General features: G+C 47.0%; 1 protein-coding gene across 1 annotated transcript; it reads right to left on the reverse strand.

Moving 5' to 3' along the window:
• Window positions 1-587: 587 nt before the first annotated feature.
• Window positions 588-13391, reverse strand: LOC141051643 (uncharacterized). The gene is made up of 5 exons (XM_073548659.1): window positions 13373-13391; window positions 9428-9672; window positions 5775-6123; window positions 4653-4825; window positions 588-3361 (listed from the first exon to the last, which is right to left on the reverse strand). Exons 1-5 carry the CDS (start codon window positions 13389-13391, stop codon window positions 3245-3247), a joined length of 903 nt encoding a protein of 300 aa, XP_073404760.1. The 3' UTR covers window positions 588-3244.
• Window positions 13392-17380: the final 3989 nt, after the last annotated feature.

Genomic DNA, 17380 nt, shown 5'->3' on the forward strand with positions numbered 1-17380 from the left:
TTCTGAGTAGCAGGCAGCTGTGAGATGCTTGGAAGACTCACACCTAGTATGATCTAGTCTAGAGGAGGAGCTTTACTACTAAGAATTTGCAACACATTTTCACTTTCAGTTTCATACATTGTAAGTAGGGGGGTTGGGGCAGCATGAGGTTAACCAAGTATAAGATTAGATAAGGGCAGTGGAGAACAGTGACACACAAGAAGTAAGAAATGTCTCTATCTCCAGCAGAACTGCTTATCACTGTTGTTCATAGTTTGATAGAACATATTTGAGTAACATTTATAAAATTCATGAAAGTTCAATTATGAAATACATTTTTTTTTAAAGCTGGAGTCGGAGTCGGTACATTTCTACAGACTCCGACCAAAACTAACTCTGACTCCACAGCCCTGGACAGCACGCCGTGCACACAATGAAAGGATTCAAAAGTCTACAGTTACATAAAGTGGCTGCAGACTTGTAATTTTAGACCAGACAACCTTTTAATGATCTACTGTACAGTGTAGACTACAGTCATGAGACTACTGGAGTGAAAGCAAAAAAACGAGTGGTTTTTTTAGATCAAGCATGAGCTGTGAGCCAACAAATATAGTTCAGATCCAAATTTTATTGAAAAGAAATACAAAATCCATGTACAAAAAGAACGCAATCACAAAATGTACAGAACAAAAAGAAAAAAAAAAAAAAAAGAAAAGAAAATGATGTTTCCGTTTCACAGATGTACAGTATTTACATATATAACAGCCTGGAGTGAGAAGTCTCCCGCATGCTGTCCTGATGGTGGACAGATACGGCCTCTATTATTTTGGATTAGTGGAAAGAAAAAAACTGCTGTGAAATATGACAGATTATTGTATGGATTATGCAGTACGTGGACTACCCAGAAATAAATATACTTGTCTCAGTTTCTCTCAGCATCTCTGCTGTAAACAAAAATATAGAGAACATTTCATAAACTGTACAAATAAAAATAAAATTTCAATATCTTAAACCTTTAAATTGATTTTCTTTAGAATAAATTTTATTAAAATCTGTCACTGGTACATGGGATGAAATATGGGACCTGAAGCCGGCATTAGCCTACAGGGGGCGCCAGAATCACGCACAGCGAGACTGCAATGAATCTGGGGAGGGGTATTGCTGTGATAAGAGGGAAACTAAACATTGTGGCTGCAGAAAAAAGATCGCCTCCGTCAAGGCCGTATAGCTCTGGATTAATTAGCCCTTCGGTTAAATCCCTAAAATTTGGCTGTATATTAAACAGGTGACAACAGCGTTATTTCCAAAGTGTCAACTAGAAGTAGTCAGGGAGCACAAATTTTATAAGGACATAGGGATCTGTATATCCCTTACTAGAGATTCATCAATCCCTATGCAGAAAAACAGACTAAGTGGTTATACAAAAGGTCAGCACCAAGATGGAGATTGATAAGGCCGCCAGGACAAAAAAAGTCGGGTCAGCCAGATTGCAGATATTTCACCAAAGTGATTCAATTCAACTTCATCACGGCCGAAAATATATATAGGTGGTCTGTGGACCAATCAAGTCTTAGTATTCATTTTCAAGTCTGCACTAGGGAGCACAACAAAATGGTTGCTATGGGTGACAAACAACTTTAGTCAAGGCCTCAGATGCTGAACCAAAAGCAAGGCCCGCTCAGGAATTAATCCATGCAGTGTAAGACAGAGGGTGTCTTTAGGGTTCCTTAATTTGTGATAAAAAATGGCAGTAACCAATTAGGACCCTTAGGGTCACCTCACGTCTATTTTTACCATGGCTGAGCGGTGAACAGGAGCCTTGTTGCTCATAGCAATCATTCAGAACTTGGGTTTAAGTTAGTCCAGTGCAGTGAAGTTTAGTTTTAGGACTTGTTGCCATGGGTGATATGTCAAGTTTTGATATGAGACTCAAAACCTATATTAAAAGATGCCTGGGGTATAAGCCCTGTAAGAGAGATTTATAGTGCACAACTGGTCTTGGACCTCCATCCATTAGCAGACACGATACATGGACGTTAATGCCTACCTCCAATCGTATAAAGACGTGCCCAATAACTCGAAAAAGCAGCATGAACTGATCATGATCAGCTCCACTAGCACACAGGGTATCCTCCATATGCAGCATGGCATCCAAGATATAGAGTCACATTACACACATATGGCAAGTGAAAGGTTGATGTGGGGGGGGGGGGGAAAAAACACCCTCAAAATTTTCATTTCTTTTGAGATCTAAAAAATTTGGGTCAGGAAATAAAAAAAAAAAACAAAAAAAACAAAAAAAAAAAAAAAAAAAAAAAACACACTAAAATGAATGATCTTTTGGATTTTTACACCACTTTAACCTTTATTTTTCCCCTGGAAGTAACTTTTTCTTCCATAATGGAAAAAAAAAAAAAAAAGGTTTAGGAAGATAAAAGAAAAAGGTTTAGTATGAAAGTTTTGCAAGGACTAAACGGCAAGCATTGGACTTGGTTTTTAATTTTTAAGTGCTATCAGGACGTAGGTTAGTACAGAGTGGCGACATGCTGAGCTCTATGTATATGAAATTAGGATTCTTGGGCCGATCAAAGCATGCAAAAAAGGAGGCCAGCAAGATTTCTGTATGGCTTGTCTAGATTTCCACAATTTGGCTACAAGGGCAGTTTAGTATGGCTCAGAAAAATTACCCTTTCCAGCCAGAGACAGGAGTGCATTAGGAGGAGCGACCAGACTGGAGTCACTCCTGGCTACAAATGTTTCCATGTACTCAGTAAAAAAAAGATTTTTCTTCAATATTTTTTTTTTTTTTTTAAAGAATGTGCCATAGTTTTGTTTCAACCGAAACTCTTCAGAACGCCTTCACTTCAACACCACCACTTCATCCACATTCCCAATAATCCCCATATGTGTCAGCCATTTTATCAATGTCTTTACTGAACAAAAACCCACTTGATTTCCATACGAAAAGTCTGACAGTGAGCTCACTAGGAAGATAAGGCATTTACAATATCCGCCATGTCTTTATTGACGCCGGCGACGCCTCGCGCAGGTCAAAGCCCATATCTGATGGAAGAGTCTTGGACTCAAGAGGCGCGTCTGAATCACTGTCTTAACGCCCAATGGCCTTCAGCAGAGCACTGTCCGCGGACACTCTCCAAGTCTCGTGACTTCCGGCCCGCGGAAGTCAAATCAGCATGGGATTGAAAGTAGGCATCGGAAAAATGCCCCATTCTTTGTACCAGTAGTCCACATGGCACAAGAAGCCTTAGTTCTGCGGTAAAATGTCTACAAGTGGATTGTACAAGGCAGCCACAATCTCGGAGATGATCTGAGTGAGATGCCAGCGCAGAGGACCCCACCAATGCCGCTGTCCATTCTGCCTCTGGGGAGAAAATAAAAAAAGCCATATTATATGTCAGTCATCAAAATTCAATATTGTGTACGAGTATGTTCGCATGTAGCGTTTTGATGGGTTTTTTCCCCTTCTCTTCATAAACTTCTAGGGCCAAAAAAAGCAAAGAACTGACATGCGGGTTTTATTTAATTTATTTTTTAACACCGCACCACCGGTCAAAAAACTGACCTTGTGAATGAGATTTTAGAAACCTCAATCAATTTCCAGTGGCTACAAATCAGCTGTATTTGAAAAAAAAAAAAACATCAAAAACACCAAGTGTGAACAAGCCCTATGATAAGTTTATTTACAGTGACATTGCTATTACAGTATTGCAATGATTAATTATGGACACCAGAGGGTGCAGTCAGTCAATTTCCCCATCGAGCCACATTAAAGGGGCTCTGCTGCCTCAAATGGGGTTTAGATTTGCGATTTATATTAGTCTCTTCTTGCAGTTAATAATGGAGTACAATAAAAACTAAGTGTGTTCAATGCTCAACTGGTGCAGCCATATTAATTTGGTCACGGAGATGCACTATAAGAAACTTTTTTTTTTTTTTTTGGGGGGGGGGGGTGGTATCAGACCAACTGCTAGAAAATAAAAAAAATTTTGACAGCTCAAAAAAATTAAGTAATTAAAATATATACACACACCCCGATATATTGATTTTCTTTAAATACTATAAAAAAAAAAAAAAAAAAATAGTTGACCCAAAATTTGCTGGAACCGCTCAATCTGGCGCGTCTTCATTACTTGCGCTAATTTCTCGGTTAGTATTTACTAGTTTAACGCTGATCTCGGGGCGAAGGCTGCACCAAAGCAGCGCCAGCAAATTAACCCCTTCTGGCAACGCTCAATCAGGTCCTGACGGTGTGGATTAGTAGGTTTAGTCATTGCGGGAGGAGATAAATAAGACAGATGGTGGCAGCGCAGGGAGGAGCAAGGATCCCGGCAGGCATCTGAGTCATGGGTTAAATATAGCAACACGTATAAAAAGGAGGAAGAGCGGGCAGAGCCGAGCACACAGTGAATGTGCAGCACAAAGGGACGACACAGTGTGCGGGCTCGTGCAGGAGGATCACAAGGCAGGAATTATGGGGTATGGTTGCAACTCTGATGATTGCACCCGAAGAGTGAGATATTAACCCTGCTATGTCCACATTAAATGACTGCATAAACTTTCACGCACATAAAATACTGGTAAACCAGCAATAATCGGATAAGTAAATGTGGGAACGCTGGCACAGAGGGGGTAAAAATCGCATCAAAACTTACCCTTTGCAGATACCGTTCATTCATTTGGTCCCCAATCCTGCGCAGGCGTAGGGCAATCTCCCGTTCCACGGGTATGTCTCCTGCCAAGGGGCGATCTCCTTGGGCGTCATTCTGATTAGAAACATCTGTACCCATCCCCAGCCGGGAGTGTTCATGGGCCGTATGCCCGAGACCTGGCATGGAGAATTGCAGTCTTAGTTATGGATACTGATCACAGCGGTGGTGGGGTTTTTGTTTTTTTTTGCAGAATTAAAGGGGTTCTCCTCTAAGAACCATTTATCTTGCATGCAGTGTTGGGAGTTCTGCCCCCCGCCCTCAGTGTAGGTGAATGACCTCACAAGTTACACCATATGTCTTCATACAACGACCACTCAATTGATATAGGGAAAATCCAGACGCTCAGTCATATGGCCGTCACCGCTGATGCAACATATATACAACACCCCCCCTCTGTTACCAACGCTTAGACAGGCTGGGAATGGTGGTGTCGGGCGAGTTCAAATAATATAGTATATATCATTCCAGCACATGACTGTGCCAGCGTAACCATGAAGCCAACACTTCCAGACACGCTGGACTCCTGCCAGGGTGTCATGACTGGTCTCGAGAGAACTGGCACATGGCCAGACGTGCAGCTTTGTAAACAGGAAGAAAAAAAGGAACATGTGCAACAAAAACAATCTGGTAAACCGGAGTGAAAAGGTGAACTGGTATGGTGAGAAGAGTTGTCTCGAAGATTGCCCAAGAGATCCATGGTCACTACTGCGACACCCAAAAGGACGCATGGTTACTGAGCAAGTATGAAAGTGAGAGGAAAACCACTAATTAAATCAGTGGCAAATAAGCAACACATTACTATATCACGTGAGATGGCAACTAAGCAAATAGGTGGCCATTTAAAGGTCTCACCCATCTGTGGGTCTCCAAGAGCTTGCAATCTGTCCTAACAAGTCTTGTTGGCATGGCCCCAGAACTTGGGGCATATGCCGCACCCCTGAATGTAACCCTACTAAATCATCTGACACTTATCCCGCACAGTCCTCAGATTCAGTCGTTACACGTGTAATATTGCGATGTTCCCGCGCTAGCGATTTTAGAAGAATTCGGATTTTCACAACCTACCGTAAGCAGTGGTGTCTCCAGTGCTGAAGGATTCTGGGCAAGAGCAATGCCTCCGTTCATAAGTGGTCGAGGAAGGTTCGAGGTCACAACTGTTAACCATTTCAAGTCTGTCCTGGCAGTGGTTTTCACTGGGAGAGGGGCGTCGCTGGCACACGGACGCCAAGGTGCGGGAGGTGGGGGCAGTGGGATGGCTTGCTGGCAAGTTCTGGTCACAAATGGTAGAAGAAGAAGAAGCTTCGCAGGCACTGACGTCAGGGGGGAAAGTACGGCTGGCTTCTGATTGGATTTTTCCCACGGGTTCGGAGGTACTCCCATCATGAAGTGGTCTTGCCATTTTGGAGATTGTAATCTGATACAAAAAATAAATAATTTTTAGCAATGACAAGTACTGAAGTCTGAATCTGAAGTGATGTAATCAAATCAACAAGTATTTAGGGGAAGTTTTAGGATTTTTTTCCCCCCCATTGTGATTAAGGGAGCGTGTTCTGCGAGTTACACCTGCGCTGGAATACCAATCGTTGCGAGGTGCAGCGTTCTTGCCACTCTCCCACTATGTTGCAAGGCACCATAGTGACCAGTAGAGGGCGCTGTCACCACCTTCTTACCATCACTGTTTGTAAACAAATCTTACAGACTGGTGTGTAAAAATCCTTATATGACCCAGCGTGTGTCGGACGCTCTTAAGGAAACGAGACGAGGGCTTTAATAAAAACAATCCCAGGCTTCTCTTTCCCCCCAGCCACAGCTAACCTGACAACAATAACAAAACAGGTGACCGGTACCCTGGAGAGAGAGGACAATGCACTTGTTTTCTTCTGTAAGCTATAGTCCGGGGGAGGGGAGGGATATATACCAGGCAGGGTCCATATATACATGAGATGACCACCTTGCCTTGTGATAGCGCACATGGCGTCTGCACAACATTCCGGAACGGTCCGATTTAGAGCGCTGGACATTCTGATCTCTGGAGTGTGACATCCAGCTGTTACATGCATTCCTCTCACCCCACGATTCCCTTTTTTTTTTTCTTAAAATCGGTCATTATTGCAGAGGAGAATCTCAGATTATATCCAGTTGTTGCCAGTATCTGCTCCACGTGTGCTCGCTATATGGGATGGCACACGCCGTATAGATCTATATACCTGGCAATATCGTACAGACAGAAACATCCGCTGCATCTGCAGTGCAAACAATAGGGAGCAGGGATGCTCATAAACAGTTTTTTGGAAGGTGAGGGTGGATCATTGCAAGACTGGCAGGAGGAACCAGACAAGTTCAAAGTCAAGAGAGCAGGAAACCCCCTTCTGAACATGTCAGGGCAGAGGCTGCGGACCACAGCACACACATATATATATATATATATATATCTCTCTCTCTCTCTCTATCTCATATGTAGTACCTAGCGATGCAGCAATAATAAACACCCCGATTAGCCCCCAGTAATAGAAACACTCTGTAGCCCCTCACCACCTGAATACACCTAGCCCTACCATGTGCAAGCAAAGCCAAATTCACCTCAAAAACCATACCCAGGAACACCTCAGAACCATGATGAACGAGCCGGCACAGACAGATCCACGAGGTGCAGCGAGCCCAAGAATGCTGAAGGCGGCAAGACATAACACAGGTCCCTAAGGGTGCAGCGAGGCAATGTGAGGACCATGGGGGTGCAGCGAGGGGGTATAAAAAGATGATACAGAGATCCGATGGACAGGACATCAAATCTAAGGGTTCAGTGTGGGGAGATGCGAGTCTGGGGGGCAGTAATAAGGTTTAGAAGTGTTATGACTGCAATAGGAATTGCAGAAATTCATGGGGTGCAACAAAGGGTGAAGCAACTTCAAAAGGTAATATGGGGTGCAGCAACACAATCTTGTGGGGAAAGCAAGGTGAGGCGGGGGAGCCCAACTGAGGGGGAAAGCAAGGTGAGGCGGGGGAGCCCAACTGAGGGGGAAAGCAAGGTGAGGCGGGGGAGCCCAACTGAGGGGGAAAGCAAGGTGAGGCGGGGGAGCCCAACTGAGGGGGAAAGCAAGGTGAGGCGGGGGAGCCCAACTGAGGGGGAAAGCAAGGTGAGGCGGGGGAGCCCAACTGAGGGGGAAAGCAAGGTGAGGCGGGGGAGCCCAACTGAGGGGGAAAGCAAGGTGAGGCGGGGGAGCCCAACTGAGGGGGAAAGCAAGGTGAGGCGGGGGAGCCCAACTGAGGGGGAAAGCAAGGTGAGGCGGGGGAGCCCAACTGAGGGGGAAAGCAAGGTGAGGCGGGGGAGCCCAACTGAGGGGGAAAGCAAGGTGAGGCGGGGGAGCCCAACTGAGGGGGAAAGCAAGGTGAGGCGGGGGAGCCCAACTGAGGGGGAAAGCAAGGTGAGGCGGGGGAGCCCAACTGAGGGGAAAGCAAGGTGAGGCAAGGGAGCCCAAGTGAGGGGGAAACAAGGTGAGGCAAGGGAGCCCAACTGAGGGGCAGAAAAGCGAGGCGGGGGAGCCCAAGTGAGGGGGAAACAAGGTGAGGCAGGGGAGCCCAAGTGAGGGGGAAACAAGGTGAGGCAGGGGAGCCCAAGTGAGGGGGAAACAAGGTGAGGCAGGGGAACACAAGTGAGGGGAAAGCAAGGTGAGGCAGGGGAGCCCAAGTGAGGGGAAAGCAAGGTGAGGCAGGGGAGCCCAAGTGAGGGGAAAGCAAGGTGAGGCAGGGGAACACAAGTGAGGGGAAAGCAAGGTGAGGCAGGGGAACACAAGTGAGGGGAAAGCAAGGTGAGGCAGGGGAACACAAGTGAGGGGAAAGCAAGGTGAGGCAGGGGAACACAAGTGAGGGGAAAGCAAGGTGAGGCAGGGGAGCCCAAGTGAGGGGAAAGCAAGGTGAGGCAGGGGAGCCCAAGTGAGGGGAAAGCAAGGTGAGGCAGGGGAGCCCAAGTGAGGGGAAAGCAAGGTGAGGCAGGGGAGCCCAAGTGAGGGGAAAGCAAGGTGAGGCAGGGGAGCCCAAGTGAGGGGAAAGCAAGGTGAGGCAGGGGAGCCCAAGTGAGGGGAAAGCAAGGTGAGGCAGGGGAGCCCAAGTGAGGGGGAAACAAGGTGAGGCAAGGGAGCCCAAGTGAGGGGGAAACAAGGTGAGGCAGGGGAGCCCAACTGAGGGGCAGAAAAGCGAGGCGGGGGAGCCCAAGTGAGGGGGAAACAAGGTGAGGCAGGGGAGCCCAAGTGAGGGGGAAACAAGGTGAGGGGAAAGCAAGGTGAGGCAGGGGAGCCCAACTGAGGGGCAGAAAAGCGAGGCGGGGGAGCCCAAGTGAGGGGGAAACAAGGTGAGGCAGGGGAGCCCAAGTGAGGGGGAAACAAGGTGAGGCAGGGGAGCCCAACTGAGGGGCAGAAAAGCGAGGCGGGGGAGCCCAAGTGAGGGGGAAACAAGGTGAGGCAGGGGAGCCCAAGTGAGGGGGAAACAAGGTGAGGCAGGGGAGCCCAAGTGAGGGGGAAACAAGGTGAGGCAGGGGAGCCCAAGTGAGGGGAAAGCAAGGTGATAATGAAATCTCAGGTGCAGGAAGGTAAGAGATTACTTTCCAGGGGAGCTGTGCAGATATCCATAGCGCCCAGCATTGCACCATGCTGTGCCGTAGGCTGTGCACTTCTCCCGGGGTGCCGCCAGCACACATTCTGGGGGAGCAGATATGAGACACTTACCTGGCTCAGAGCTGTGACATGGGCTTCGTGCAGTAGTCTCCCATAGACAGCACAGCCGGGAGCACAGTGGGGCACGGACAGCACGGCGCTCTTCCGCAGGTCGTACGGAGGGCTGCGCGCACACACGACTCGCACACTTCCACTAACAGCATAACTGGAGCAGCCAGCAGCCAACTTGGACAAACCACGCCCGCTTAGAGCGGAGACCTGCAGGCCCCGCCCACCACCAGGGCCGCCACTCACGACTCAGACCACGCCCACCATAACATCAACATGTTGGGACATGCAGATCCCGCGCTGTGTCAGCTGGGCGCCGGGCTGCCGGGGGTTAATGTTAACCCCTCATGCCCCTGTACAATCCTAATCCCGAATATTGGCTGCTGCGCCTTTACTGTCTTTAGTAATCCTGGACTGTACCCACTAATGGTATTATGGGATGTAATTCATTAATCCCAATGTACAGCAGTGATGACGTCACCTCCATCTCACTATTTACATATTTCATTCCAAAATGAGCTGTCAGATGTTGCAGTTGGCGGAAAAGTTTCGCGTGGTCGGTAGCTCCTCCTGTCAGACCCCCAGTGATCACCGTAGTGAGTCAGTAGCTCCTTCTGTCAGACCCCCAATGCTCGCCCTGGACGGTAGCTCCTGTCAGACCCCAGTGGTCGCCCTGGACGGTAGCTCCTTCTGTCAGACCCCCAATGCTCGCCCTGGTCAGTAGCTCCTCCTGTCAGACCCCCAATGCTCGCCCTGGACAGTAGCTCCTCCTGTCAGACCCCCAATGCTCGCCCTGGTCGGTAGCTCCTCCTGTCAGACCCCCAATGCTCGCCCTGGACGGTAGCTCCTGTCAGACCCCCAGTGATCACCCTGGTCCGTAGCTCCTCCTGTCAGACCCCAGTGCTTGCCCTGGTCGGTACCTCCTGTCAGACCCCCAGTGATCACCTTGGTCAGTAGCTCCTCCTGTCAGACCCCAGTGCTCGCCCTGGTCGGTACCTCCTCCTGTCAGATTCCCAGTGATCACCCTGGTCAGTAGCTCCTCCTGTCAGACCCCAATGATCACCCTGGTCGGTAGCTCCTCCTGTCAGACCCCCAATGCTCGCCCTGGACGGTAGCTCCTCCTGTCAGACCCCCAGTGATCACCCTGGTCTGTAGCTCCTCCTGTCAGACCCCAGTGCTTGCCCTGGACGGTAGCTCCTGTCAGACCCCCAGTGATCACCTTGGTCAGTAGCTCCTCCTGTCAGACCCCATTGCTCGCTCTGGTCGGTAACTCCTCATGTCAGATTCCCAGTGATCACCCTGGTCAGTAGCTCCTCCTGTCAGACCCCAATGATTACCCTGGTCAGTAGCTCCTCTTGTCAGACCCCAGTGCTCGCTCTGGACGGTAACGCCTCCTGTCAGACCCCAGTGCTCGCCCTGGTCGGTAGCTCCTCCTGTGAGACTCCAGTGGTCGCCCTGGTCTCTAGCTCCTCCTGTCAGACCCCAGTGATCACTCTGTGCAGGACTTTAAAGCAGATCTCTTAGGCTGGGGTCACACTAACCTGCGCAAAATACGGTCCGTAGTTTACAGGCGTAATACGGATGAATGGCCCCTAAACAGTGCTCCGTATGTCATCCGTAAGCAAGGTGTGGTCGCGTATTTTGCGCATGTCAGCATCTGTATGTAATCCGTATGTAATCCGTATGCTGAGATTTTCTCGCAGGCTTGCAAAATGGACATATAATGGAGCCCTATGACAGGGTTTCTAACAGAAACCAAAGAATAGATATAGACACATAGAATGCATAGATATATATATATATGTATATATGTATTCTATGTGTCTATATCTATTCTTTCGTTTCTTTATTAAACCTGTCAGTGTGAGATTACTGTATAGCGCACTGAATTGTCGGCTTTGCTAAAAGACACCGGGTGCGTATTTCTCGCAAGTCACATGTGTGGTCCGTGTGTATTGCGTATTTTTTGCCCACCCATAGACTTGCATTGGCGTACTACAGGCGTAGTACGCTGACAATCGCAACATGCTGCGACTGGCACGGGGCGTAGAATACGGATGAGAAATATACGGCTGGTGCGAGGGACCCCATAGAGAATCATTGGTCCGTGTCTAATGCGTGCTTTTAGCGCCTCTCACTCGCCCGTATTCCTCGCCAGTGTGACCCCGGCCTTATTCCTTGTGTGTGATCCTAAAGGACAAGTGATCAAAGCTTAAATGAATTGTCCACTTTTCAGGACACTTTTATTAAATGCATGCATTTTGGGTTAAAAAATAATGTCATTCTTTTGCAACTGGCTTTTTCTCCATTTGCCTTCTATAGATTCTGTGTTGCACCATCTGTTGCTAGGTGTAGAATGAGTTAACTGAGAATATGTCAGTGAGCTCCTTGCTGTATACAATGACAAGGAGTGTGTAATTCTTTTATCCGTCTGCTGAGGGGGGTCCTGCACAGGTTTTCAACACCCAAAAGCAAACAATATGGCTCCATCCAGGGCCGGACGCCCTCTATGTCATAGGAACCCATAGTCTGCCTATATGCTATGTACGTCCCTACTAATCCAATGTCTGTAACCTTAGCTGACCTCTATGGTACCCGAGCTCTGTAGTGTTATGTGTATCTATATTCTCTATGTATTACAGGTTCATTCCTAATCTGGGGCTTCTCCTGTTATCAGATGTCACATTTAGAAAACCATGTGGGTATTATCAGGTTCAGTCACACTCTGATCATTGCTGGTGTAGTCCCTGCATCCTGCCGTTTTGTAATCCTTGTATTTATTCATACCCGCTCTAATTTTTGTATTATAATCAGGCTCGGTACTTGGCATTATATTATACTCCTGCCCTGGTTTAATCTCTACCTGCATTAGTTTAATCTCTATTCTATAATCTTGCCTTGGTTTAAACTCTATTCTATAATCCTGCCCTGGTTTAATCATCTCTATTCTATAATCTTGCCTTGGTTTAATCTCTCTACTATAATCCAGCCCTGATTTAATCTCTGTATTATAATCCTGCCCTGATTTAATCCCTGTACTATAATCCTGCCCTGATTTAGTCTCTGTACTATAATTCTGCCCCGATTTAACCCCTGTACTATAATCCTGCCCTGATTAAATCTCTGTACTATAATCCTGCCCTGATGTAATCTCTGTACTATAATCCTGCCAATTTAATCCCTGTACCATAATCCTGCCCTGATTTAATCTCTATTCTATAATCCTGCGCTGGTTTAATCTCGGTACTATAATCCTTCCCTGATTTAATCTATATTCTATAATCCTGCCCTGATTTAATCTCTATATTATAATCTTGCCCTGATTTAATCTCTATTCTATAATCCTACCCTGGTTTAATCTTTGTACTATAATCCTGCCCTGATTTAATCCCTTTACTATAATCCTGCCCTGATTTAATCTCTGCACTATAATCCTGCCCTGATGTAATCTCTGTACTATAATTCTGCCTGGATTTAATCTCTGTACTATAATCCTGCCCTGATTTAATCTCTGCACTATAATCCTGCCCTGATTTAATCTCTGTACTATAATTCTGCCCGGATTTAATCTCTGTACTATAATCCTGCCCTGATTTAATCTATATTCTTTATTCCTGTTCTGATTTAATCTCTGTACTATAATCCTGCCCGGATTTAATCTCTGTACTATAATTCTGTCCTGATTTAATCTCTGTACTATAATCCTGCCCGGATTTCATCTCTATTCTATAATCCTACCCTGGTTTAATCTCTGTGCTATAATCTGGTGCTTGGGTTTGGTACTTGGTACTATAATCCTGCCAGATGAATAGGCGTGACTTTATACCAGTCCTGCATTAATACCTATTACTATAATCCTACTCCAGTGTAATATCTGTCCCCGTAATCCCGCTGGAGTTACATGCATGCCCCGCTAATCTTGCGCCCGGTTTAATGCTTGCTCCTCACTTTGAAGTTTAATCCCCATTCTGGTACATGTTGGTGGCTGTAATCCTACCCCGGTTTATCACTAGTCCCCATAAGCCTCGTCTGGTTTCGCACTTCTTTTCCGTGCTGTTGTTTTGGTTCATTACTTTGGGGGCTACATGGGAACGGGTTAACTGGAAGTGTCTCCAGGAGATGCTGATGAACGCTGTATCCTGGATGGCTGCGGCGCTCTCTCCTCACTGGTCCTCCGTCCGATTGCAGCTTTGCCATTGGATGTATCCTCGGCTCCATTCACATGGCGCGGACCAATCAGCGCAATATATTGTGTAGCTGCTGCATGAAATGTGCTGGGACTGCCAGGGAACTGAGAGCAGAAGAGGGCAGATCCTGGCTCTGCTCAGCAGCAGCATCCAAAGCATCCAAATCTGCTGCAGAACACCCAGCATCAGTCCATGTGCTGCTGCTTCTGTGCTATTCATAGCATCTCCTGACTCCATCATCGTGGAAAGAACGGTCACATAGGTGCTGATTAAAAAGTTTTGCAATATATTATACGTCCTGAAGTATTGCTGAACCGATATAAACCCTCCGTGTAATCCAAAACCCGTGCCATCTGCTCTGTGCCGTGCCCTCGCATGCCACCACGCCTGCAAGGTGTTCATGGAGTACCGGATGAAATGGTGCATCGGAACCTGAGTGTACGGCAGACATGAGATGGCATAAAAGTGCACCCCGAGGCACGTCTGAAAGCGTCAGGGTTACTAGAGTACAAGCTGCACATTGGATAAGAGGCGGCTAAACCGATTTTGGCACAGTGTGCCGACCACCCAATGTGTACGGGGACAGATGATGTCAGGGGAGCTGAGGATTGGAATTTAGTCTCCCAATCCTCTTGTTGATCCTGGCAGTGATTTACTCCTCTCTCCCCATAGAGAGATATGTCGGCAGGACGCTTGTTTGGCCAACATTTAACTAGCGCTACAGTCATGGCGGCCCACAATTTGGAGACACAATTTGCTGCCTCAGTGTCCAGATCTTTTAGTCAGCTGTGTCTGTGGTCCCTGCAGTACGATTATCAGCATTTCATACGTTTTTAAACTTTTACTGACAAACACAAAAAGTTTATGTACAGACTCAATATTTACACTGTTGACCCTTATTTTTCAAGATTTCACCCCCGGCTAAATCCTGACCGATAACCAACCAATTTTGTCTAATTAGTGCTTGGAGATTATCACTATTTCTGTGTTTTTGTTTGTCCACCTGTTTTTGAGCATTGACTACTGGTGAATTTTCTAGCCGTGAATCCAAAATTTCAATGTTTTGTTCACCAAACCACTTAGTGATCACTTTGGCCTTGTGACATGGTCTCCATCATGGTGGAAAAAGCATTGTTCATCACCAAATTGCTCCTGCATCGTTGGTTCCTCTTGGATGAGGTTTAAATACCAGTCTATGCTTAGGCAAAGTTGTGAGTGAGCCCCCTGCATAGATGAGAAGCCCCCACCCAGCTCAGGATATTTTACTGTTGGCAGACACAGGACTGATTGTAGTGCTCACCTTTTCTTAACTTTACTCCTGCCTCCTGTAGCCCAATCCCTGTACTTCCTACAGAACGCCAATCTGTCTTTGCTTATTTCTTTGGAGAGAAATTACAGTACCTCTTTGCTGTCCTTCTTAACACCAGGCCAGCCTCCAAAATATTTCACCTTGCTGTGAGTGTAGATGCACTGACATCTGACTGCTGCCATTCCTGAGCAAGCTCTGCCCTGGTGTTGAACCGATTCCATAGTTGAATCCTCTTTAAGAGAGGGTCCTGGCACTTGTTGGACTTTTTTCAGCTCCCTGAAGTCTTCTTCACAGCAATTGAGCATCTCTCTTTCAAGTTCTTGATGATTCAATACGTGGTTGATTTAATACGTGGTTGATTTAGGAGCAATCTTGTAAGAAGCAATGTCCTTACCTATAAAGCCCTTTTTGATGGAAAACAATGATGAATGCGTGTGTTTCCTTGGAGGCAACATTGTTATTTGGTGCTGAAGAAGGATGTTATCAATATCATGGATGGTAAGAACAAACATATACATTTTGGAACAAATCAAGTCAGACATGTCATTCAAAAGCAACGATCATCACGCTATGATTTGCCTACTTTAGAGACACATAATATGAAGAGAGCAATCAATGAAGAAGGATAACATAGTTGGATTAATAGAGGGAACAAGGCGAAGAGGAAGACCAGCAACCTGATGGATTGATAAAGGTGTTGGACCGAGTTTGCGTTTCCGCAGAGCCAAAACCGCTGCGGAAACGCAGCAGATTTCACTACGTGTGCACATACCCTTAGGCCTGGCCTCAACTCAACCTGAAGATGCAGTGTGTGTTTTGTAAAGGTGGAAGCTGCTGCAGAACATCTTGGCCAATATTGACATATTCAGCAAATATTCCCATAAGTTGAAGAGGTTGTAGGTAAAGTTTTGGACTATTAGGACTATGCTCCATGTCCTCTGCTTAGTGATATGGTTTGGTTTGCAGGTGCAAGCTGCTGCAGAACATCTTGTGGCTATTTCTGAACTAAATCCTAATTTGTGATGCTAGATTTGATCAATAATTGAGCTAATATTAGGTCATGCAGGAGGCTTAAGGACCGCATCATCCATGGGATGCCAGGTTCCCCATTCCCAGTGGCTGCACATATGAGGTCACCACATTAATGGGATTGTGAAAAGTTCTGCTTTGTTAGCGCCCTCTTGTCTATGGGCTATGTCTGGTATTGCAGTTCAGTCATATATCTCTCTTTTAGGCTGTGTGCCCACATTGCGTTTTTTAAGCGTTTCCGCAGCACTTTTAGACAAGCGTTTCTGCTGTGGAAACGCTTAAGAAAAGCATCCAATGTAATATAATGGAAAACGCACATGTTGTGCTAAGGCCGGTTTCACACTAGCGCTTTTTCAGCGCGCGCACGGCCGGGGGTAGCTCCGCCCCCGAGCCGGCTCTCTGCCCGGCGTGCCCGCCCCTTCCTTGTAGCGCCGCCTCCTAGCGGACAGCGGCGCCTGCGATCGGCGCACCCTATCTTTAGCATAGGGTGCGCAGATCGTGCGCAGGCCGTGCGCTAGTTGCGCTTTGACCTGTGCTGCGCACTTTTGACGGTGCGCCGTGCGCGCCAAAATCCGAAAAGTTTGATTTTGGCGCGCACGGCGCACCGTCAAAAGTGCGCAGCACAGGTCAAAGCGCAACTAGCGCACGGCCTGCGCACGATCTGCGCACCCTATGCTAAAGATAGGGTGCGCCGATCGCAGGCGCCGCTGTCTGCTAGTAGGCGGCGCTACAAGCAAGGGGCGGGCACGCCGGGCAGAGAGCCGGATCGGGGGCGGAGCTACCCCCGGCCGTGCGCGCGCTGAAAATGCGCTAATGTGAAACCGGCCTAATGGTGCGTTTTTTTCCGCTGCGGAAACGCTAAGCGGAAAAAAACGCAGCATGTTCAATAATTTTGCGGAAACGCACGCATTCAGTTGTATAGCAAAAACGCATAGGAAAACGCTTAACAAAAGCGTCAAATGCGCTTACAAAAGCGCTTCATAAAATGCATGCATTTTCCTGGGAGGAGGGTGTGCGTTTCCACTCAGGAATATTCTGCATGGAAAACGCTACGTGGGCACATAGCCTTAATGTAGAGTGACTATTTGGGGATTTAAGGGGGTCCTAAAGTTGGTCCCCCCCCCCCGCACCACAGCTAATCAGTTTTATATTAATATTTACTAAGAAAATGTCATATAAAATATGTACATTGTTTTGAATAGCATTTATATATCTTTCACGTCCATTACATCAAAGAAGGTGACATTGACTGTGACACAAACGGCCAAAAATTGCTCTAGGCTGCTGCTGCTCCATTGACGGGGTCGCATTATGACCCACAAGGTATTGCAGGTATTGCAAATGTAACAATCAAGTTTAAAAAAAAATTCAACTGGTTCTGATTCTTTGTGGCGGTACCTAGCGGGTCATAATGCGACCCCATTCACCTGC

Source organism: Dendrobates tinctorius, unplaced genomic scaffold, assembly GCF_039654945.1.
Source record: "Dendrobates tinctorius isolate UK_male_01 unplaced genomic scaffold, ASM3965494v1 ptg000158l, whole genome shotgun sequence".
Classification (NCBI taxonomy): Eukaryota; Metazoa; Chordata; class Amphibia; order Anura; family Dendrobatidae; genus Dendrobates; species Dendrobates tinctorius.